Source organism: Thyridium curvatum (assembly GCF_004353045.1).
Source record: "Thyridium curvatum strain D216 chromosome Unknown NODE_74_length_206198_cov_80.914379, whole genome shotgun sequence".
NCBI lineage: Eukaryota > Fungi > Ascomycota > Sordariomycetes > Thyridiales > Thyridiaceae > Thyridium > Thyridium curvatum.
The window spans coordinates 159,352-182,113 of record NW_022156829.1 but is presented as its reverse complement, the minus strand read 5'-3'; the positions used below and the strand labels follow the sequence as shown (position 1 = coordinate 182,113).

The window sequence follows — 22,762 nt, the reverse complement described above, 5'->3', positions numbered from 1 at the left end:
CACTGCTCTTGTGCCTTGCCTTCTCTCCCAATGACTTCACTTTCTCAAACCCCCCACCAAATTCGACAACAACCCTTCTGGAAACGCACATGCAACCCACGCTCCTTAGCACACACGATCGTTATACCCGACAACAGCATCAACACGTCAAACCAACTAGTACGACTTTCCTTCTGACGCAATATCCACCCCCCAGGGCCGCATGGCCAGGTTCTCATTTCGAGACCCACGACGCTCCTTTGTCCAACACAACCAATGATACCCCGGATCATAGACACTCCTTTCTGTTTTAATTAGACGCTCCTTTGACGACCACCACAACTCACGACGACGACTTGCATTTTTCGGCATAGACAACCATATTACACCCTACAAATACGCTCCTTACGGACATGATGATCAAGATACCCCCCTACTGCATAGCGACATTAATCTAATTTTTTTTTGGCAACGTTGAGCGTTCTGTTTGTCCCAGCCCTTGGGATAAGGGGGGACTCAAAAGCACACAAGAGGAGAAGGAAAGAGAGACACGCTGGCGCGTGCTCAAGGGAAATTGCATTGGGCGGAGTTCAATCTGTTTTTGGTATAACAATGCTTTTGTTTTTGGTTACCTGCTTGTTGTTGTTTTTTGTTTTACACGATTTCGTTTTCTAGCAGAGCGATTTCCTCTTAATCTCTATTGGAATGTTTATTGGTTCTTTGGAACATAATGCCGCCACCCCTGAATGACCAGGGGGCGAGAGGGCAGATGGGATCACCGGGTATATCACAGGAGCTTTTGTTCACGTCTTGTCTGGTTTCACTTGCATTTTGGATGAACGTCTCTTGTTCTTCTTGGATCATGAGCGGCTGCTGCTACCACTATTAGAGTGGATGCTTCTCAACGCTTAATCAAACATGGATAATGCCTTTCCACAACTTGTCCCTCCCTTGCAGGATCTCTCTCCCCCGTGGTACATTGTGAGCTTGTATCTCTGCGAGCCGGAGACTTGGACGGAATCTACCGCAGGTCCTAATGAAGCCCAGGCCTGGCCACCCTGCAAGCCAGCGGGACTTGTCAAATAAAAAAAAGGCTCTCGTACCTTACCGGTGCCTTGAACCCCCCTGTCCTCTTGCGAATAGCCTCTTGTGTCACCGTGACGAGCCTCTTGCCAGGCGACGGGGTTGACGCCGATCTGGCACCGGCACGTGGGGAACAAGGAGCCGGGTCCTATGCGGATCCCCTTGGATTGGATGAGTAGTTTAATCCCAAACAACTTCTCCTTTTGGCGGCAGCCTACGGCGGGCGTGTGTCACCGTCTCCGGGGCCTTGGGCTTTGCTGCTTCGAGCTAAGCCTCTGGACTTGTTCAGGTGGGAAAGGTCAGGCTATGAAACGTAGCTTCATTCTTCTTAGGACCTCGGTGTATTTTTTTCCGGGGAGCACGAGCGTGCGCCTGGTGTCTCCGTCTCGCCTTGCCTTATGACGGGACGGTTTTGCTTCCTTCCCCCGAGTCTAGCCTTGGTGTAAGTCGGAGCAAGACAGAGTCCCCCGGCAACTCTAGGTAATTGTCCATGTGTCCACACAGGTACACAGCAGCAAGCCATCGTCATGACGGGTGTCTGTCTGGCGTGTGGTCCAAGCCAATTCCACTTCAATGGTTTGTTATACTTGGCAAAAAAGGTCAAGCTTTTTAACAGTTTGTAACTATTGCTTGTACGAGTAGTGTCCTCGACCCCCCCCCCCCCTCCCCCCACTGCTAGGGAAACCTCTGTGGCGCCCCCGTAGCCGGTTGTAGCAACCCGCCGCCCTAGTTATGTCACGTTAAAAAAAAAAGATTGGGGACTTGTCCTCTCCCCCCCGAATGACGAGATCATCGGTACCTAGGCAGTGCTGCCCTACACCAGCTGAAAGCGAGTGGAGAGAGAAAGAAGCGCGGTTAGGGAGGACTCGAAGAGAAAAGTGGTGCGACACACACGCGTGTGGAGTTGAGGAACGGCAACCCGGTGCGTGCTCAAACTGGCGCTGGGGCTGGTGCTCGGTGCTTGCTGGCATGACAGCCTCGTATTCACGGGTAGGGCCCAAGTTGACAGTGGCAGGCAGCCAGGGGGGGCGGGCGCTTGACCTTGCCAAACCAATGGGCGGAAAATGCGGCGCCCAGCACACACAACAGGCGGAGCACTCCCCCGGCCGTTTTATTAGTGGCAGCAAGCAAAGCAGAAAAAACATCGCGGTTCTTGCCATCATCTCCCCCCCCCCCCCAGGACAGGGCTGGATCTCCTCCTCCTCCGGTCCTCTTCTCCTGGAGAAATGCCAAAAATAGACATACGCGGCGCCCACGCACACGCCCGGAGACGGCTGACTGTACGGAGTAAGTATATGGGGCGGTGGTCGGGAGAAGGCGGTTGTTTGGTAGGCTGGTGTACGGGGACGAACCACCCCGGAGGCATGGTCCGGACAATGACCCAAGAGAGACCCTTTCTTCCCCCTCGCGGGACTCTGGACAAGACAGACCCGACAGGGAGGAAGGAGGCCATTCATTTGTTGTCTAGTTGATACGAGCTTGCACCGCGGCTGCGGCTCTCCCCGCTGTTCGGCGCCTCTCTCCGCCAGGAACAAGGCACAAACAACCAGGCCCGTAAATAGATACGATATCCTGAAACATGACGTTTTTTTTTTTTTGGAAGGTTATGCTTAAATCGCTTTTTATCAGATCCCGTTATTCTCTTCGCCTCGAGCGAAACACATACGTTCGTGAAGAGCGAGTGGCGGGTGGCGGGCGCTGGGCTTCTGTACAATGTTGTTTTGTTTTTTATCCCGACTGGGTTTGGTTCTGCGCTGAACCTCGTATTCACTTTTCTTTCCCTCCCCCCGTTTCGCCCTGTAGGCACTCTCCTCTGGTCCTCACAGAGAAAAGACAGATCAGCAGTGAGAGATGGAGAGAGAAAGATGGAAAATTAAGCAAAAAAAAAAAGAAAAAACCCGCGGCATTAGCCAGCCTTCCTCGTCGTGATATCATTCGCTCCCCCCCGTAGACAGACGATCGTCCTGAGCGGTACGCCCACGGAACACGGAACAACAGATGGTACCTTCGAGGGAAAGCGGGCAATGCGGCTGACTTCTCTGGGTAACTCGGCACAGCCGTCGTGCTTTCGAGCAAGAAAAGCCAAGGGCAACGTCATGAAAGTCCTCTTGCTCTCCTCTCCTCCCCCACCCCCCCTAACCAGTCGAAACATTCATTCCCCCCCAAAGCAAAAGAGCGAAAGGACTTCTGACCCCCTGCCTGCCTGCCCATCATGAAGGCTTCAATTTCATGATCCTGCTCGTCCCTGTCCGCTGGGCTGTCAAACTGTGATCGTCACATAAGTAAGTCACAAGGGGCCGGCCCTCCCCAAGTTCCCACAACGCACGCCCGGCGCAAGCAAGGCAAACTTAAATCAACAAGGAACCACAGCACCCGAACGCAGCTATGCCCTACTATATCCCTTCGAGGACAAGGGAGCAAAAACAGCAAGGTTATGCTCTATCCTAACCTTCCCCTTCCATCTAGGTATCCATCCCCCCAAGGCAGCAGGACGGCCGGCATCAGGGCCAACCCCCTGAGAATGCCCGCGTCGAGGACACATCAGGACCCCCCAAAGTGAAGACGCAGCCCGGGAAGATCCCCTCCCAGGCATCCATCCTCCTCTGCTAACAAGACAAACTGCTTTCAGTCCCCCAAGTCCCTCCCTCCCTCCCTCACGTTCACCGACACGTACGTACACCCCGTCGGACCCAGACGCAGACGCACTCCCCGACGAAGCGGAACCCGTCCCGATCACAGGTTCCCACACGACCGAAACCCTAGTCAACGCTCGAAAGACCTATCACATCTACTAGCCTTGACTCAGCTGCTATGAGACAATCTCCATCGTTCGATTCTTGCTTCGTCTCTAGATCCAAAGGGGCATCGTCAGGGGGGGAGGGGGCGTGGCCCCAGCTGGGCAAAGGTACTTGATCAAGGTACAGGTACATCTGTTGGGTCACAGACACACACAAGACTACGGCATCCTATGCCAGAAGAAGGATAGGGATGCATAAGGTCCTTCTCATTTCTCTGCTCTCCTCTAACCTAGCATTGCCAGCATACCGAATATTTCCACAGCTTGCGATACCACCTAGTGCGCCGCCCCTTTCTCTCCATCCCCCGATACTCTGACGACAGTAACCAATGAATACCCTCTTCACCTTGTCGACCATCATCACTCCCTCCTTTTGCATCCAGGTCTTGCTGCTTCCCGTGCCCGATGTCGGCTTCTCGTGACATAGGCAACCCCAAACGCTGGAATGGGCCCACGAGTGCATTTCTTCTCAAGACGCTTGGTCGACCACCCGAAAAGGACTAGACCGTTTGAGATACTATGCCACCGACTCTTGTTGTTGTTGCCGTGCGTGCCTCTGTGATCCACAAGGACATGTTGGGCTTGGGCAGAGTGAGGGTCGGTCAAGGCAGCTGTAGCAGACTCGCACTGCTCTGGATAACCACAAGACAGCTTCCTGCCACGCCTCTGCGCACCCACCTCCAGACGGTCCCCGAAGCTTGGGAGGCCCGTACTGCAATCAGCATGTCTCAAAGTCGTCTCTGCTGCGTTACGCGCGGTGTTAGCCTCCGACCTCCTTGCAGATCCGTCCATGTGTATGGAGACTTCTGGGGTGCCGTACATGAAGCCTGATGCAGGTGTTCTTCCATTGATTGATCCAAAAATGGCAGCCTGTGCATCAATCCCCCAGTTGGTCTTCGGTGTAGACTGTTCGTTTGCACCCGGCCCATGATTGAGAGTGAGTCCCGGCAAATTGACAGGAGAGCTTGCTGCATCGTCTGTCGGGACATGGCGAATACTGCCATGGTGCATAGGTGATGCCTTGCTACCAGGTGAGTGATGACTGTCTTGTTCGCTGTCCACAGGCTTTTGGAAGAGAGCCTTGGTGCTGCATTGCGTGTCGAGTGACGATCTAATGGGCTCTGGGCCTTTGATCGACTCACCAAGACAGGCGTATCCAGGTCTCAACGGTATGCTGGAAGCCACGCGACGAAGCTTGCCGGCAAGCCCGCTCTTGTGAACTGGGATCTGTGAACGCGGCATGGTTCCGGCAGAAGAACACACCTCTCCCCCACGGAGGCGAGGGTCTTCGACAGCACCCCGAGAAGAAGCAGCTCTGGAACCACCACCGGAGCCACCGCCAGGGGGACCCCCGTTGGGAGGTTTGGGAAGCGGTTTGTTGGGAGGCGGACCTGGAGGAGGCGGTAGCGGAGTAGGATCGGAGCTTGGCACCACGCCTTTGTTCAGCCGGCTCGCGTCATCCTCCGAGTACTGGCTTCCAGCTTCGCTATAGAAGCTTACCACGGCACGGCCACTGGGGAGATCATCAGGAGCGTTTGTAGCATTGGGTTTTCGTAAGTTATTGGAGGGAGCTAAGTCTGCGGTAAGCAAGTCTGCCAGAGTCGTCGAGCCATTATGATTCCACGGGGCGAGGGTCATTCGTGGCTCATTTTGATAGGGCAACTTGCGCTTAACGGCATAGTACGCTCTGGCTTTGCCCTTTGCCTCGTGATCCGACACCGAGGACTGTGAGGTTGGGGGGCTCTCATGCTTTGTAGTCACTAAACTGGACCGCCTTGAAACATTGGTTGATGCTGTTGGCGCCACCGGAGATGCGTTGGTTTGCATCGCCGCACTGCTCGTGCATGATCGCTTTTGCTGTTCTTCTCGATCTCTCTGGCCGTCATTTTGAGCAGACTCCGAGCCGTTCGGAGGTAGAGTAGAGGAGGTGCTTGGTTCTTCTTGGTCTTGCGCGTGATCCTTCGCAGGATCGTCCGAAGCCGGTGGCGTGACCTTGTCCTTCTGCTGCTTCTGCTGCGGCGGCTCGCTCTCGGTGCCCAAGGCATTCTTGATGGCACCCCTTCCAAAAACTTTGGTCTTGCCCTTGCCGATGGACTTTTTCAGTGAATTCAGGTACTTGAGGCGAGAGGAGCCCTTGGGCAAACTCTTCTGGTCCATTGAAGTACATAGGCAGTTATGAGTCTCGTTTGGGGGGCAGCCACAAGTCCTGCCGCACCGACACCCGGGGTCGCAAAAACATGGCGGAGCATCGTCTCCGTTGATGGCAGGCGCTGGACATGAGGTCAGATAGGGAGTCAGGGCCAGCACTCCAGAGGCCGCACGGCCGGCAGTAGCAGTACGTTGGTCAGACGTACGTGGGACCTTGGACCTCGCAGCCTCCTCACTTGATCCAGAGTCGGTCTGTAGAGCCTGCTGGACCTGGGGATCTGGAGGGTCGAAAGTAAGCTGCATGTGGCTGCGGCGGATCCAGAAAGGGAACCGTTTGCGGAGTCTCTTCTCGGGGATAGCCATTATCAAGACCGGAGGCAGAGAAACGGATCGGATGGGACTTTGACTGCCGTCCACGACGAGCCAGGGCAAAGGAAGAAATGGTAGTCGAGTTCCGACGAGGGGAAGAGGGAGAAAGAAGGATGCCTCGGGCTATTCCAAAAAGCCAAGCAAAGGAGATGACGGTGGTAAGAGAGAAAAGAGAAACCTCTCTATCGATGTTTCGCCCACAAAGCATGAAGCACCAAAAAAAGCGAGGCAGTGGGAGTGTCGAAGGATGGGACAAGAAGAGGGAGAGAGATGGGAGAAACAGGACAGAAAGGGTTGGGCATGTTCCAGCTGCATCGGGAGATAGTAAACAAAGCACCATCAAGCCTTGCTCCTGCCATTGCTGACACGAAGGAGGTCCTGGGGAAGGCTCGAGCACAGAGGGAGCCAGTCTTGTAAAGAACGAGACGCGGTTGCGAGCTGCGAGGCACCAGAGGGAGTGTCCTTCCAGAACTTCATATCGCACTTGAGGCTGGCACCTGTTCTTTGCGCTGCCTGACATGGCAAGCGTGGATCTGTTAGATGTCTTCATGTTGCGAGTCCAAGTGTTGTCGGTAACGGATCAGATAGGTAGGTCCCAGGTCTCTGCAGTGAGAATAGAGAAAGCGCTGAGCACGGTTCTGAATTGTCAGGTCTGGTATGCAAGCCTCAAGGTGATATGACCACCCACGTCTCCTTGCCCGTAGGGGTTGGACGACGACGCCTGCCCGGCTCAAGTTCAACTAGGTAGATACAACAACGCACACAAGTCCTCTCTCCCGGTGACTGCCGCAGATGCTTCGCTCAAGAAAGATATCTCCGCCCTGCCGTCTGAAATGGTTTTTTATTTCTTCTCGTCACAGGCTGCACCTGTGCTTCTGTTGTCTGTTCTCTCCCCTTGTTTTTATTGTCGCCCGCCCATGTCTCTCATTCATGCATAACCCATTAGAGACGCCCCCCATGATTGTCAAGAAAAAAAAGCAAATCTATCTAAAGCGGTGACCTTGATTGGCCTTGTTGATGAAAGGGTTTCCTGCCATGTGTGAATCGCCGCCACGCTAGGCCCTTGTGTTTCGGTCGTATTCAGCCAGTAAAAGGGAGTTCCTATCAACAGAATAATACCGTATTCCATGCTGCCCAGTCGTAAAGTCCTCTTCTCGTTGGATCCATCAAAGTGTTGAATGATGCGATCGCCCGGCGGAGCAGGCAGCCAAGTACATCCGGCAAACGAGGAAGGACAAATGTGGCCAAAGTCGGCACCGCGTAACTATCTACCTATGCTATGTGATGTTGGTGATGAAGGAAAATGAGGCTCAAATCGTGTAGTTGGCTTTCAGCACCTCGAGATCCTGAGGATCCATCTGCTTGATGAAATCGTCAAATTGAGGAATGATTTGCCTGTAGACGTTGATGGCCTGACATAGATGTTAGTTGGCGAAAGGCGAGGGATGGGGAGAAGAAAACAAAAAGGCAGCATTGTGCACTTACATTCTGGAAGACATCATGGAGCTCGTGCTTAGCGGGGTTGCGCAGCTTGATGTCTCGGTAGCGCGCGATCGCGTTGAAGTAATGCAGCAACACGCTCTCCATGGCCTGAGGGTTCTGGCCCACGACCATGGTGAAGCCCCTGAAGGCGGTAGCCTTCTCCTCGGAGGGGTCGACGTCATCCATCGAGTTCAGGAACTCTTCAGCAAACGTCGGCAGGTGCGGGGCGAGCTGCTCGTAGTTCTCGAGGCCAAGCCGGCCAAGGGCGATGGCCGCATTCTCGTTGACACCCTTGGGCACGCGAGGGTTGGAAATGATCTCGACACATCGCTGCAGCAGCTCCTGGACATACGGCGCCATGTCCTTTCCATGCTGCATGGCAATCTCTCCAGCACTCCAGCACGCGTTATTTACCACGCTGAATCCTGCGTCGATCTCCTCGTCAAGGATGTTATCCAGATCGAGCTGCTTCAGCAGGATAGGGAAGAGTGTGTTCAACATAGGCTGGAGTTGGGGGAAGATGAAACGAGCACAGTCGCCAAGCAGAGCATAGGCAGACTGCCTGACCTCGTCGGCAGGGTCCTCCATACAGAAGCTCAGCAGCTCGAAGAAAGCTGGCTGTGTATCGGTGACCAACTCACTGGCCTTGTTGTCCTCCAGAGCCTGAATGACGGCACTAAGGAGATCCAGGCTGGTGACAAGGAAGTCCTTGTCCGGCTGGTCAAAGGTCGTGTTGCTGGCAGCTGCCAGTGACTGCTCCAAGTTCTGATGGATGATGTTGATACATCGTCTGAAGATGGGCTGGGCATAAGGTGAAAAGGAGTCGCCCAGTGCCATCGCAACATAGGAGAGGCACTCAAGGAGCGGGAAAAGCTCGCGCGACTGGTCGGTCACCTTCTGCCACCTGTCTATCAGGGCCGGCATCAACTGGCCAGAAAGCTCTGGGTTCGCCAGGAAGGGGCCGATGCACTCGGCAAGCGTCTGGACGCAGTCGTAGAGGATGTACATGTTGCGGTCCTTGTACTTGCCGAAGCATCGCACGAATTGCTGTATTATGGGACCGCAGTAGGGCTCCAGCGTCTTGCCCGCCTTCTCCTCCAGGTTCGCCATTGCAGAGGCTCCCGCTTCCTGCACCTTCTTGTTCTTGTCCAGCATCTTGTGGAGGATACCCTCCATCATCGGCACAAAGTAGGTGCTCTTCTGCACGGGGTCAGTCAGCTCGGCTGCCCACGAGGAGTATCTTCCCAGGGTCCAGCAAGTGATCTGTCGAACGACAGGCTCGGGGTCCTCGAGAAGGCTGATGAGATAGGGGACAAGCTCCGGCAGATGAGGCTTAACGGCCTCGATGCAGCCCTCGGCGACTGCACCAAGCGCGAGGACGGCTGCCTCACGGTAAGGCCACTCCTCGTGCTTGAGGTTGCTGGTGAGGTACGGTAGAATGCACTCGAACACGGGATTCCTAAAGTCGCGCGCAAACACGTCGAGGGCGGCGGCGGAGCACTTGCGAATGGTCCACTTCTCGTCAGGGTTCTCGTCACCATCATCGAGGTCGTCGTCGATCTCGCCCTCCTCGAGATCCTCGTCCATGTTGGCCAGCTTCTCGTATGCGTTACCGTTCTGCGCGGCATCTGTGGAAGCCTCAGCGTTGACATTGCGCTTCAAGTTCTTCTTGGCAAACTGCGGCTTGATGTCCTCCTCTCGGTCATCCTCGTCCTCGTCATCTGATGCGCCGCCCAGGAGAGCGATCTCGTCACCGCTGTACACCATGCACTTGAGCAGGACGGGGATGATCTTCTGGATGTAGGGTCCGAGCGCGGCCCAGAGCTCATCGTGTTCACCGACGGAAAGCCAGAACTCGGCGGCCTCGCAGGCCAGCTCCTCGTCATCGCTCTGCTGCTGGGTGATGATGTAATCGACGAGGCCAGAGATATGCGGCTGGAGCTTGTCTGGGCGGGTCTCAACCAACTGGACAAATGCGCGGCATACCTGCCGGCGCACGTCGGCGTTGGTGTCGCCAGCAAGAATGAAGAGGTGCTGTAGGAGGTCGTCGATGCAGTTGAGCATGGCCTGCGACTTGCGGGGCGTGAAGACGTTGATGGCGGACAGGGCCTGGGCGCGGACCTTGGGCAGCGGGCTCTTTGTCGCCTCGATGAACTTGGGCAGCATGAAGTTGAGAGGCCGCTGGCCGTTGTGTTCCCGCTCCAACATCTTGACGTTGTCCTCGCAGATCTTTGCCATGGCAGCCATGGCGCCTTCCTGCGCTTCGGTGGAGGACTGGCCGCCTTCGTTGCCAATCATCTTGATGAGGTCCTGCAGCAGTTCCGGCCAGCTGTAGACACCTCCCCTCCTCAACAACTCGGTGGCGATGTTTCCGGCATAGCTGCGAATCTGCGCGTTCTTGTCTTGGATGCCCATGGGCACGGCGAGCTTGATCAAGGCCAGGCTCTGCTCCGGTATTTGTTTGTAGTGCGTCTTGATGTTGTTCTTGATCATGATGGCCGCAGCAGATCGAACGACATGGAAATCCGAAGCGGAAAGAGAGACACCCTCGGGGGGGTCAACGCTCGAGAAGAGGTAGGCAAGATAGTTGTTGATATCTGGCGAGGACTTGGCCTGTCCGAGCATCTAGACAGGGAGGGGCACGGGTCAGTCGCAGGTCGCAAGACACTGGCGAGGGCACGCGTAGTTCTGGGAAGGTACTTACAATCTCGGCCTGCTTCTGGGCAGCCTTGTCGAAGCCGCTGAGCGAGTCCTTGAGGCATGTCGCCAGAGTCCGCAGGGACTCGGGCACAGGTTGCCAGGCCATGGTCGTCGAGTACGGTGATTGTGCAGAGAGGGGGGGCCTCGAGAAGCCGCGAGGGCAAATAGAGGGAGGTAAAGTCAACCGGGGGCAATCCAGCGACGAAAAGGGCACTGGCAACAAGGCGCAGATACCTCTGGGTGGTGTCGCTGGTCAGATTATCGACGGTGAAATGGCAGTGTGTTTGAATATCGTGGGGAGAGGTACCCCGGGCTCATCACTGCAAGCTCAGAAGTTGGTCAAGTTCGAGTGGGGGGGCCTTCACCCCTCTCAGCCTTTTTTTTTCTTTCCTGGCCTGATAAAAAAAGCTGGAGACGGGCAAAATTTGATGCAAGCACCTACGGACGAGGCTAGTACCTGGGAAGCTTAGTAGGTACCTAAGTAGGTACCTGAGAACTTCAAATATTGGGTCTAGCACATTGATACGTGCCTCTAAGAAAATCCGAGGGCGTAGAAGACACCTATTCTTGTCTCCAACTAGCATTCCACCTAAGATCTTCAACTGTTAAAGTCAGAGTTCGTTGATCATCTTGCTCAATTGAGGGCTAGGTACGGCATTTCCTGCCGGAAGGGTACCCTGACTTCCGGCTCTCGCCAGGAACTGGTGACAGCGGGGAACAGCGCCAGAAATGTTGATATCCAGGGACCTCAAGGAACCTTAGCCCCTAACGGTTTAGCGGCTGCTGGTCTTGATAAAATTTAACCTACAAGTAACCCAGGGCTTGCATTTCTCTGCTTGACGGAAAAAGAAATCAATTCATGATCGGCTCCTCTAAAGCAGAATATTATCTGATGGATTAGATGGTGTACCTCTACGTAGCGCGGCCAAAAGGTGTCACAGTACTCCATCCACTTGATGATGACATGTATCGGAGGGGAAGAGGTGCAGAGGAGTTTGCGCTAGAGCTCCAGCCCTGCTCCAGCCGAGTTTTGGCTTGCTGCTCTCTCGCACACCTGAGACAGGCCAATCGTGAAGAGTGGAAGCCAGGTCACCACTGCGCAGGCCGGATTGCTCGAGAAATGTACCTTTGTGAGAAGAACGAGGTGCTCATTGAGTCCACTGACGTTTTCGTGTATCACGACACCTCTTAGTTCTCTCCCGTTGCCCGCGTCGACATTGCCACGGCAAAGGCAGTGATACCCTCCGGCTTGCTGTCAACGACGGCAGATTGCCGTTGACAAGGTCATACGGTGATCACAGCCGGCACGGGGCTTCTCGCTTTCCAAGGCTAGAAGACTAGATAGGAACTAGAAAACAAGAGGCCACGGCGAGGAGTTGAAGAAGAGAAAAACGATCAGCAATAAAATTATGGGCGAGATGTGCAGATCAAACTGTTAGGAGTTCCTTCTGAAGCTGGGGAGAAACTCTAACAGCAGGGGTAGTGTTTTACGTGTCTGTGTGGCCGTTGTCTTCTGCGACGCCCGTGGGGACAATACACATTTTACTTGACTGTTGATCTTTGATTCAATTTCTCTGAGAAGCATGTAGAATGGTCTTGGGTTATTTTCGCTGGTGAGAACAGCTCTTCCATTTCCAGGCTCGCCTACCCATCCGCTTCCCGTCCCATGTTTGCTCCCGCGCAGGGAAGGTCATGCCGTAGAAAGCGGTTTGTCTGGTGCTTCCTGGCCAAACACCCACGTCCATGGCGCCCGTGGTGCTGCTCTATTACTCCAACCGATACCCGCCTGCGACCGGCCGGTTGCACTGCAGCAGGCGTTTGCCTCTCCGTACTACACTGTCGCCTCTCGAGTGACTCGTATTGTATCCATGCAGCTCGCTACCGGCAGCTTGTAGCGGTGCAGCAACCGTGGCGAGGGATTCCGAAAATAGCTCTAGCTGTCTGCCTGCTCTGCTCAACTCGTGCGCGTAGAGGGGCTGCACACGATCCGGTCTGGCCCTTCCTGCCAGGCCAGAGCCCTCGTGAGGCCCAAGCGCCGCGGGCATCCCAAGCGGCCTCCGTCCGTGGCCTGAGAAAGCAATGTTTGCGTGGTACGCCTCTCGACCGACACGAGTTTCACGAGCTGTTCACCCCGTTAGGCAAGGGGGCGGCGCCCTGCGCCAGGTGCTGGATCCGGGGCATGACGACCTCGACGACCTTCCTGTAGGCCTCCATCTCCTCCTCCATCGTGCCTCCGAGGCCGGTGCTGGCGAGACTGATCGAGTTGCTCACGTACGTGGGCAGCTGGGTCTTCTTGGCAACCAGCTTTGCCAGCCTCGAGGTGAACTCCAGAGTCGCCTCGACTGTGTACAGCGGGGTCGACAATGGTTCATTGGCGTTGAATCTCTGCGGTGTCTCTGGTCAGTGGCCTGCATAGAAGGATCGGGAGATTCACAATATACTTGCATCCGGGAGAGCGTAGACGAACGATCCTATGGGGGTTGGTGTCCCTATTTCTTCGGCGGAGGCGGTTGTGAGGGAGAGCATGATGCACTTGGCTTGTGTGGTGATTCGCACAAAGATTCTGGTATCGAGCGAGCGCGGCAAAGCCACGGATAGCTCGATCGTCTCACTCATCTTGAGATGGACAAAAGAGTCTACGACAGGTTTCCAGTTTGTGCAGGACAATATAGGTAGCTTGGCCAGTCCCACCAGGCAGTCCTGAATAAGGTAGTTAGGTAGCTCTGTGTTGATGATGTCGACAAGAGTCCGAGGTCGCTGAGTGGGGTGCCATTTTAGCACTCTTCAGCACCTGCAGTGGGCCGTCCAGTCCACACAGGCCGACTTCTAGTTATCATGTTTGATAGAGATAAGATGGAACCCCAACGTGTAAAAAAAACTCACCACAAGTTATGCACCACAACTATCTTTGCGATATCATTCTGGTTCTGTTTCTCCTCATCTCTAGGTGATGTGAAGGCTGTATTGGTGGATATGCACGTCGCTTCTGGGTTGCTTATAGGTTGAGTTGGCTGATCACCTCATCGCTCTTATCATCACGGCTCATCTCCCTCGTCATCAACACCCCGGCGTCCGGACAAGCCTCCAGCTATAGTTACAAAGTGAAAATGGCAGATCCACAGCCGTTTGAAGATGCCCCTGAAGATGGCAGATGGAATGGCGTCGAAAGCGCAACAGACGACCCGGAGGAGCTCAGAGTCATATTCTGTGCCATGGACTCGTTCCTGTGAGTCCTTCCTTTGTAACTTACATCGATACAACGATCCATATCGGGGCTCGATTACGATGAACAGATGTGCTCCAGCTTCTTCTGCATCTACATACATATTCTGACTGAAATACAAACCTACAGGCAGTACGGCAAAGCCGCCCACTTCAACTGCACCCACCTGCGCCGGCAGTCCTTCTACGCCCTGCCCCAAGCGCACTGGAAGATGCTCGCGGACCCGCCCTTCTCCTACCTGGACACGCTGGACAAGGTCGACGAGGCCATCGACTCCAACGCCGACCTCGCCCGGGCCATCGTCAAGTTCGGCCTGCCCGACTTCGTGGGCCCGCGTCCGCCGGGCCGGGAGCTCTCCATGCCGGACGAGTGGGTCGGCGCCGCCAAGCAGAACGACATCGACAAGGCGCGCAGCACCGTCCGCCAGTTCTACCGCGACTGGTCCGCCGAGGGCGCCCGCGAGCGCGAGGTCTGCTACGGGCCCGTCATGCGGGCCCTCGAGGACGAGCGCCGCGCCCGCACCCTACTGTCCTCATCCTCCCCTCCCTCCTCCCCTTCTCACAGCGGCGGCGGCGGCGGAGAAGAGAAACCGCGGCTGTCCGTGCTCGTCCCCGGCGCCGGCCTCGGCCGCCTCGTCTTCGACCTCTGCCGCGCGGGCTTCGACGTCGAGGGCAACGAGATCTCGTACCACCAGCTGCTGGCCTCCTCGTACGTTCTTAATGGGACCGCGCGCGCCGGCCAGCACACCGTCCACCCCTGGGTGCACACCTTCTCCAACCACGTCAGCCGCGCCAACCACCTGCGCGGCTACGCCGTGCCCGACGTGCACCCGGGCCGCGAGCTCGAGGCGCAGGTGGCGAGCGGGCAGGGCGTGGGCACGATGGCCATGTGCGCCGCCGACTTCCTCTGCCTGTACGGCGACGCCGCGCACGCGGCCGCCTACGACGCCGTCGCCAGCGTCTTCTTCCTCGACACGGCGCCCAACCTGGTCCGCTACCTGGCGACCGTCTACCACTGCCTCAGGCCGGGCGGCCTGCTCGTCAACGTCGGCCCCCTGCTCTGGCACTTTGAGAACAACGCGCCCGGCAACCACGGGCACGGGGACGACGGCGACGGCGAGCACGACCCGGGCAGCTCGTCGGGCATCGCGGACCCGGGCAGCTTCGAGCTGTCGGACGACGAGGTGCGCGCTCTGGTCGCGCGCGTCGGGTTCGCCGTGGAGCGGTGGGAGACGGGGATCGAGGCGCCGTACATCCAGGACGCGGACTCGATGCTGCAGACGACGTACCGGGCGAGCTCGTGGGTCGCGAGGAAGCCCGAGGCGGGACCCGCCGAGGCGCAGATCGGCGACGAGTATCAGTGATTGTACGGATGGGCGGACCTCCTTGGCGGAATAGAGAGAGGGTTCAAGAGATATGCATTGGAAGGTGTTTTTTTTTAAGGGCGTACATCCATGGAACAGACGGAAAAGGACAAGACGGCGTTCAAGTATAGCATGACTGGCAGTCAGTGCACCGGAGATCTCCAAGGGCAGAGGACAAGAATTTGAAGACCAATGTACGTCTCTCAATATAGAGAAACAATTACAATCCGAAAAGAGAAGAAAAAAAAAACTCCATAAAGATCCCTATGCCTGTGTCTACTGCTAATCTAAACATGTTTTCCCCAAACATCCACACACGCACACCCAAGCACCACTCAACTCAACTCAACTCGACTCAACTCAACTCACAGCTTCGACTCAGCAACGACATTCAGCTCGCCCCTCTGCCACATCGCGCCGCCGTCGATCGCCAGCGTCGCGGCGTTGACGTGCGCGCCCGCCCGGCTGCACAGGTACACCACCGCGCCGGCGATGTCCTCGGGCCGCCCGAGCCGGCCCATCGGGTTCCGCCGCCCCAGCTCCTCGGCCCCGCCCCCGATCTCCAGCAGGCCGTCGGCCATCTTGCTCGGGAAGAAGCCCGGCGCGATGCTGTTGACGCTGATGCCCCGGGGCCCGAGCTCGAGCGCCAGGTTGCGGCCCAGGTGCAGCGCGGCCGCCTTGCTCGCGCTGTACCCGTACGTGCCGTTGCTGCCGAGCGTGCCGACGCCGAGCCCGGCCACGCTCGCCGTGATGATGACCCGCGCCGGGTCCGCCAGCCGCTCCTCCCTGCCGCTCCTGGCGGCGACGGCCTTTTCCAGCAGCGGCGCGAAGAGCCGCACCGTGTTGAACACGGCGCGCACGTTGAGGTCGAGCACCTTGGCGATGGCGGCGTCCGGGTGCGTGTCGAACTTCTCGCCCCACGTGGCGCCCGCGTTGGCGAGCAGGATGTCGACGCGGTCCGTGTGCGCCGCCACCTGGTCGACGAGGCGCTGCACGCCCTCGACCGTCGCCGAGTCGGCCGGCACCGAGATGGCGCGGGCCCCGGGCGCCAGGTTGGGCAGGGCGTTGAGCGTGGCGACGGCCTGCTCGCAGGCCTTGGCCTTGCGGGACGAGATGAAGACCTTGGACGCGCCGGCCTGGAGGATGCTACATGCGTGCGAGCGCGAGAAGTTAGTGAAATGGAGGCAGAAGAGATCGGACACTTCTAAAAGAAACGTACGCCGATGCGGCGCTGAGGCCGAGACCCCTCGAGCCGCCGGTGATGACGGCGACCTTGCCCTTGAGGGAGAAGAGGGAGGGGAAGTCCTTGAGCTGCGCTTCGGCCATGGTTGCTGGTCCCGGTTGATCCGGTGTGCAATTGAATCAAGGTAATAGGAGTGAATGAATAGAGGAAAAACAAGAGAGGAAAGGTCAATGACAAGGTCCGTTTATCCAGGTCGTAAAAAGATATTAAGAAAAAGCGACCAATCCGGGGTGCCGAGGCCCCCCCCGTCACCACCTCTCCAAGCTCCCGAACAGTTTGCGGGGGATGATGGGTAGCTGCAAAAGGTGCCGAGGCTCGCCAGTGCCAAGGGGCGAAGAGGTGCGTCAGGGACTGGCCCCGACGCGGGCTACAGGACCGAATTAGGCAGTCTACAGCGGCGCCGGAGCGGGTGCTAGGAGCTTCCGGGAGAATAGCGGAGCCCCTTGCACTTGAGGGACGCCATTCCACCAGTTGACCGAATCAATATACTTTCAGGTTGTGAGGACATACTCCGTAGAAGGTGTTCCAACGGGCATTGTCAGCCTTGCAGAAAAAGAAAGATGCATATGGGTATTGCTACGACTGCTCCTTATCGAACAATCCGGGATCTCCGATCTAAGTAGGTAGTTAACTAGGGCATAGAATGCATATGTGAACCCTAAACGAATAACCTCCAACCCCCAAGCAAACTTGTCCACCCTGGCAACGAGTCTCAATATTCCTACACGTCGACGAGCGCGCCCTCCCGCGGAGCACTCGGCTGCTGCCCGCTCACAGCACCAGCCTCGCCTGAAGCACCGGCGCCAGCACGCTCTCCATTCTCAGCGCTCTGCGACACCGCCTCCGCACTCTTCTCCTGACCCTGGTCTTGACCCTCCCCCCCTGCATTCTCTCCCGCAGCCGCAGTCGCAGCCGCAGCCGCAGCAGCAGCCGCCTCCTCGGCCCTTCTGCGCTCCTCCGCCTCCCTCCGCTCCCTCTCCTCCCGCTCCTGCGCCTCCAGGTTCGCAATGTGCCGCTCCGCCACGCCGGGAGCGATGCTGGCGAGGAAGAGGAGGCCGGCCCTCTCCGCCCGGCGCACCTGGTTCATGAGCCAGTTCGCATTGTCGACCCTGTGCCGCGCCACCATCCTCTCCGCCGCCTCCCGCGGGTCCGGCTGCCGGTCCGCTCGCGCTGCTCCGTCTCCTGCACCGGCACCAGCAGCGGCACCAACACCACCGCCGGCCTGGCCCGGCGCCAGTGGGGCATTCGGGTCCTGCGGGTTCCGCGGCCGGCCGTGGTTGTCCACCATGGGGAGCAAGCCCTCGAGGTGCCGTCGGAAGGGGCCGAGGGCCTGGGGCGCAAAGTTGTCCAGCAGGCCCGTGTTGAAGATGAAGACTATCGTAGCGAGGCCGATGACCAGACTCCAGCGCGTCCAGCTCCAGTGCGGCGAGGTAAAGCACCAGATCACGACGGCCATCCTGATGAGCAGCCAGATGTGCGGCCACATGGCCGCGATGGCGCCCGCTCCGGGGTTGTTGACTTGTAGAGGGGGGCCCAGCGGCGGCATGGCGGCCTGTTGTTGCTGCTGACCCTCCTGGGCCTGCGCCTGTGCCAATTGCTGTGCGGCATGTTGCTGTTCCGCGTTCTGACGCCACTGCTCTACGATGTCGTTTGCCGGGTGGGGTGTGCCTGCTCGTTGAGGTGGCTGAGGAGCATGAACTGCCATCAACGGTGAGGTTGCAGGGTGAACCTGTACATGTACGGCTGGTGCAGGTGCAGCTCGTACAGCAGGAGTATAGAACGCCTCGGCATTATTGTTGATGAGAAGCGCCCGGGGCCCGCTAGGTGATGAGAGTATATACACCTCTGGGCGTCCCGAGGTGGCTTGTGCTCGCGACAAAGCGCTCGACATAGCCTGGGTCGGTGTGACGAGCAGATCGGGCGTTGCTGTTCTGCTCCTAATGCCATAATGATGGCCCGGGCGCAAGCCGGCGGGCACGGTCACCCCAAACGGCATCGGGCCATTAGCCATACCGGAAAGCGAGGCGCCCGACGCACTGCGGTGCATAGCGTTCGTCATGATCTGAGCGGCCTGGTTTGCGTCGGCCCCGCGGAGGATGTTTTGCACGTCTCCAACCGACAACGGGCCCCTAGGCGGTTGTGTGGTGTTGTGGACGTGCGCATGTTGGGGCTGCTGGCCCAGACCAGGACCAGGACTCTGTCGGGCCTGGTTCGCTTGAGTGTTCATCAACGGTCCTTGTGGGCCAATGACACTGCCATCCACAGTAATGCGCCAAGATCCGTTGGGTAAGACTCCCTCTCTCACCACCGTATGATGGGAAGGCTGGCCTGCTGGACTGTTCCGGCCGGTGTTATCGGCCTGACCGGCCTGGGCATTCCTCGCCGGATCGTGAATACCGTTGAAGCCCATCGCTGCCCTCTCCCGTTGATGCTGATTAAGCAGAGGTCCTAGGTTCGGCTGGCGATGCAGTTGGTTCATCCATCCCATAGCATTCTGCATCATGTGCTGTTGTTGTGCCAGAATTTGTTGCTGCTGGGCGAGAAATGCCGGCGGCAGGTTCGGGTGTGCTTGGCCCGGCTGCTGGGGGACCGCAAACGGTGACTGTTGCGTAGCAGGCGGCGTTTGGCCACCGAGAGTGAACCGCGCGTTCATGTTCTGTGCTCCCGGGAGGCCGTGTATATGTACATGTGCATGTGCCGGGTGGGCGTGCGGCGGGTGTGGTTGCTGTTGAGCATTGTTTGCCGGTCCCGGTGACGGTGTTGCTGTCGATGCTTGGGGTGCTGGCGGTGCAGGATGCGAGGATGGCTGGGAGGAAGTGTCTCGGAGAACAAGGTGCAAGGTCTGAGCCTTGCTCTCGCGAATCTGAAATAGGAAGGAAGTTAGCAATTCCTCCCAAGAGCGAGTGGCGATTGGAGAGGTTGTACGTACGGATGCAGCACCAAAGATGCGCTCGAGCGATGCCTGGTCATGGTCCAGCACACGACCTCGGTGGATCAAACGGAGCTGGACGTCTTGATGGTTCCCGCCACCAACCAAGCTGCTTCGGAGTCTGTCCTTGAGCCCTCCGACGGTAGTCGCTGCAGGAAGATCGGCAATGACCAATGGGTTCGGGACGCCCTGCGACGGCGAGACGATGCGCAGGTCGACAGCCAGGGGCTGCTCGTCGCCTGCCTGGGCGGGCGACGGGACGGTCGGTTCGGCCATTGCGTCAAACGGAAACTACTGCCCAAGAGGAAATACTCGAAAGGGTTGGATCTGAACTCATTTGACCTCGAGGTCACAGATCGGTGCACTCGGATGCCTGCCTCGAGCTCGCACGAGGGGGTTTGGATGATGTGAGCGCAAGGTATCTCGTTACAAATCGTGGAGCTGGGCCCAAGGGGTCACGTCGTCAGGACTCATGCTTGGCTGGCCGGCATGATGATTGCAGTGTGATGAGTAGTATGTCCTGTTCTTCTTCTCTCTAAGAAAAACTGTAAGGCGATGGAGGGGACTATTTCGACATGGCCTGGCCCCTTTGGTGAGAAGTGTCCTTTGCTTTTTCGTCAAAGAGAGGGACGGACTGGGTAAGACGGGATGGGATGGATGTAACTACCTGACTTACGGAGTATTAGAACAGCATAGATGAAGCTCCAAAGTTCCACGTATCCAGGTACAAGTAGTACTGTACTAGATCCCCCAAAGGTAGGGGCTACACATGTCGCCATATGTGGGACCGCGCGGGTTCGGGTACTGGGTACACCCATCTGTAGGGGATCCCTGAGCAGCGTCTTAGGTACTGCATTGGGGGCTAGCATTTGGACACACCTGGAGCAAATCTTGGAATGGAGTAACTCCCGTAACTAGGTACTGCTGCAGCTCCTCCGCCCGCCCAGAGCGGTCCGTCTCGAATGATTGACACATGCGCTGCACTAGCAGTCTAGCACTCCCCTTTCAACCAATTCTCACGCGCCAAAAACATGCACACCTTTGCGTCATTACCAGTCACGAACTCTTCGAGACCCTCCCCTCCATCACAGACGGCCGAGCTTGTAATCCGGGGCACAAAGGGACCTCTAGGGCTATTTTATTAGCACGACTTGGGCCCCCGATTGCTCCCTCCCCCTCCCCGGAGTCGCTCTCTACGACGCTGGCGGACCCGGATCGCGATCCCATCGCAGCCTCTCGCCCCATCTTCCTTCCAACAATTCCTCTCTGCGAAGACACCATGGTCTCGGTCATCATGACGCCTGGGTTGAGCGGGGCGAGAGGCCGCTGCACCTCGTGCCTCGCCCCCAACAGCTTCCTCCTGACCCAGCGCTTCCAGTCCCGTGTCCCGACCGTCGCGACCCGTCGGCTGATGTCGCAGCAGTCCCCCAAGCGGCCCAAGTTCTCGTCCCGGCTGAGGACCGCCTTGCGCAATACCAAGGTCCAATGGTATCAGATCCCTGTCGGCTTGGGAATTGGCTTCTTGGGCCTCGTCCAGTTCTACAAGGTCAGCTCGCGAGAAAAGGAGGCGCAGGAGCAAGCAGCTCGCGGGGGTGAGCCCGAGAGCCGGCCTAAGAAGCGGCCTCGCATTCGCCCAGATGGGCCATGGTACGCATCGAACGTGCTGCAAAAAATTATAGTGGTGCTTGAGTGTTGACCAGTTGCACAGGCAGGTTCAGGTTATGTCTACACTGCCGTTGAAGGCACTCTCCAGACTATGGGGCAGATTTAACGAACTGACCATTCCGTACTACCTCCGTGTTCCTGGCTTTAAGCTCTACTCTTGGGTGTTTGGCGTCAAGTATGTGGCGATCTATCTACACAATTCTTGTCGCCAAGTAAGTGGCTAACGATCCGCAGGATTCACGAAGCGAGCGAGGATGATCTTCATGTATACCCCAACTTGGCATCCTTCTTTTACCGACAACTCAAGCCCGGCGTTCGACCACTTGACCCGGACCCTCACGCTCTTCTGTCCCCCGCAGATGGCGTCGTCCTCCAGTTTGGCCAGATTGAGGGCGGCGACATTGAGCAGGTCAAAGGCATGACCTACAATATCGACGCCCTCCTGGGAGAGACCACCCCGTCAACCTCGCGGAGCTCAAGCGGGCTCTCAACTCCTTCCGACAACCAGGCCAGGCACGGGGAAAAGACTCTGACCGCCGAGGAAGAGCTCGTCAAGTCGGACGAGGAGTTTGCGCGCGTCAACGGCATCTCCTACACCCTCCCCAACCTCCTGTCGGGCCCGGCCATGGCCCAGCCCCACGAGGAGGCCACAGACCAGTCCGTCAAGCCCTCGCCCGTCTCCGTCTCCGAGGTCCGCGCCGACCTCGCCCTCGGCGAGAAGCCGTGGTACTCGCTGCTGTCGCACGAGTCCTCCAAGACGGCGCTCTACTACGCCGTCGTCTACCTGTCGCCGGGCGACTACCACCGCTTCCACTCGCCGACGAACTGGGTCGTCGAGCGCCGCCGCCACTTCGCCGGCGAGCTGTACTCGGTGTCCCCTTACCTGCAGCGCACCCTGCCGGGCCTCTTCACGCTCAACGAGCGCGTCGTGCTGCTCGGCCGCTGGCGCTACGGCTTCTTCAGCTTCGTGCCCGTCGGCGCCACCAACGTCGGCTCCATCGTCGTCAACTTTGACCGCGAGCTGCGCACCAACAGCCTGACGACCGACACGGCGGCCGACCGCGCCGCCGAGGAGGCCGCCGCCCGCGGGGAGCCGTACTCGGGCTTCGCCGAGGCGACGTACGAGGCCGCGAGCCCCGTGCTGCACGGGCACGCGCTGCGCCGCGGCGAGGAGATGGGCGGCTTCCAGCTCGGCAGCACCATCGTGCTCGTGTTCGAGGCGCCCGTCGCCCGGGCCGACCCCGGCGCGCCGGCCAGCGGCGCCGGCGGGGAGGCCGGCGGGTTCCACTGGCAGGTCGAGAAGGGGCAGAAGGTGCAGGTCGGGCAGGCGCTGGGGCGGATCGACGAGATTGGGTTTTGAGAAAGATGAAAGGAAAATAAAATAAATCAAGAAATAATATAGATGTGCGAAGTGAGAATGTGAAAGTTGAGTGAGATCCAATGTTACTACAGGTGGTAGCTTGTCTGGATGTGTGTGTGCATGTGCATGTGTGTGTGATGTGGTGGTGTTGAGAGTCGTGTGTTCTAATTGTTCGAGTGTTTGCACATGGACAAGCAGGCGTTTGTTGCGACGTACATGTAGGTAGTGTTCAACTGGCATCACCCCCTCGTCTAAATCAAACAAGTCACGAAATACAATGCGTTCAACCAGTCAAGCAGTTGTTTGCCAATATACGGTCTTCTTGATTTATTTGGTCTCTAGCAAGGTCTATAACCAAGTCATATAATCTCATTTGTTTTCATCTTTTGGGAGAAAAAAAGAACGAATTTCAAAACTCCAG

General features: G+C 57.6%; 7 protein-coding genes across 7 annotated transcripts; 3 read left to right on the top strand and 4 right to left on the bottom strand.

The window, feature by feature from the left end:
* Window positions 1-4,219: 4,219 nt before the first annotated feature.
* E0L32_009822 (uncharacterized protein) lies at window positions 4,220-6,370 on the bottom strand (the record flags this gene model as incomplete). The annotated part of the gene is made up of 1 exon (XM_031144827.1): window positions 4,220-6,370. One exon carries the CDS (start codon window positions 6,368-6,370, stop codon window positions 4,220-4,222), a length of 2,151 nt encoding a protein of 716 aa, XP_030990471.1.
* Window positions 6,371-7,686: 1,316 nt separating this feature from the next.
* Window positions 7,687-10,664, bottom strand: E0L32_009821 (uncharacterized protein; the record flags this gene model as incomplete). The annotated part of the gene is made up of 3 exons (XM_031144826.1): window positions 7,687-7,788; window positions 7,862-10,483; window positions 10,563-10,664. 3 exons carry the CDS (start codon window positions 10,662-10,664, stop codon window positions 7,687-7,689), a joined length of 2,826 nt encoding a protein of 941 aa, XP_030990470.1.
* Window positions 10,665-12,673: 2,009 nt separating this feature from the next.
* Window positions 12,674-13,084, bottom strand: E0L32_009820 (uncharacterized protein; the record flags this gene model as incomplete). Its single annotated transcript, XM_031144825.1, has 2 exons — window positions 12,674-12,900; window positions 13,000-13,084. The coding sequence occupies 2 exons, from the start codon at window positions 13,082-13,084 to the stop codon at window positions 12,674-12,676; spliced, it is 312 nt and encodes a 103-aa protein (XP_030990469.1).
* A 581-nt stretch (window positions 13,085-13,665) lies between these two features.
* Window positions 13,666-15,144, top strand: E0L32_009819 (uncharacterized protein; the record flags this gene model as incomplete). Its single annotated transcript, XM_031144824.1, has 2 exons — window positions 13,666-13,784; window positions 13,911-15,144. 2 exons carry the CDS (start codon window positions 13,666-13,668, stop codon window positions 15,142-15,144), a joined length of 1,353 nt encoding a protein of 450 aa, XP_030990468.1.
* Window positions 15,145-15,437: 293 nt separating this feature from the next.
* E0L32_009818 (uncharacterized protein) lies at window positions 15,438-16,352 on the top strand (the record flags this gene model as incomplete). The annotated part of the gene is made up of 1 exon (XM_031144823.1): window positions 15,438-16,352. The coding sequence occupies one exon, from the start codon at window positions 15,438-15,440 to the stop codon at window positions 16,350-16,352; it is 915 nt and encodes a 304-aa protein (XP_030990467.1).
* A 756-nt stretch (window positions 16,353-17,108) lies between these two features.
* E0L32_009817 (uncharacterized protein) lies at window positions 17,109-19,592 on the bottom strand (the record flags this gene model as incomplete). Its single annotated transcript, XM_031144822.1, has 1 exon — window positions 17,109-19,592. One exon carries the CDS (start codon window positions 19,590-19,592, stop codon window positions 17,109-17,111), a length of 2,484 nt encoding a protein of 827 aa, XP_030990466.1.
* A 1,003-nt stretch (window positions 19,593-20,595) lies between these two features.
* Window positions 20,596-22,341, top strand: E0L32_009816 (uncharacterized protein; the record flags this gene model as incomplete). The annotated part of the gene is made up of 3 exons (XM_031144821.1): window positions 20,596-20,963; window positions 21,025-21,156; window positions 21,216-22,341. The coding sequence occupies 3 exons, from the start codon at window positions 20,596-20,598 to the stop codon at window positions 22,339-22,341; spliced, it is 1,626 nt and encodes a 541-aa protein (XP_030990465.1).
* Window positions 22,342-22,762: the final 421 nt, after the last annotated feature.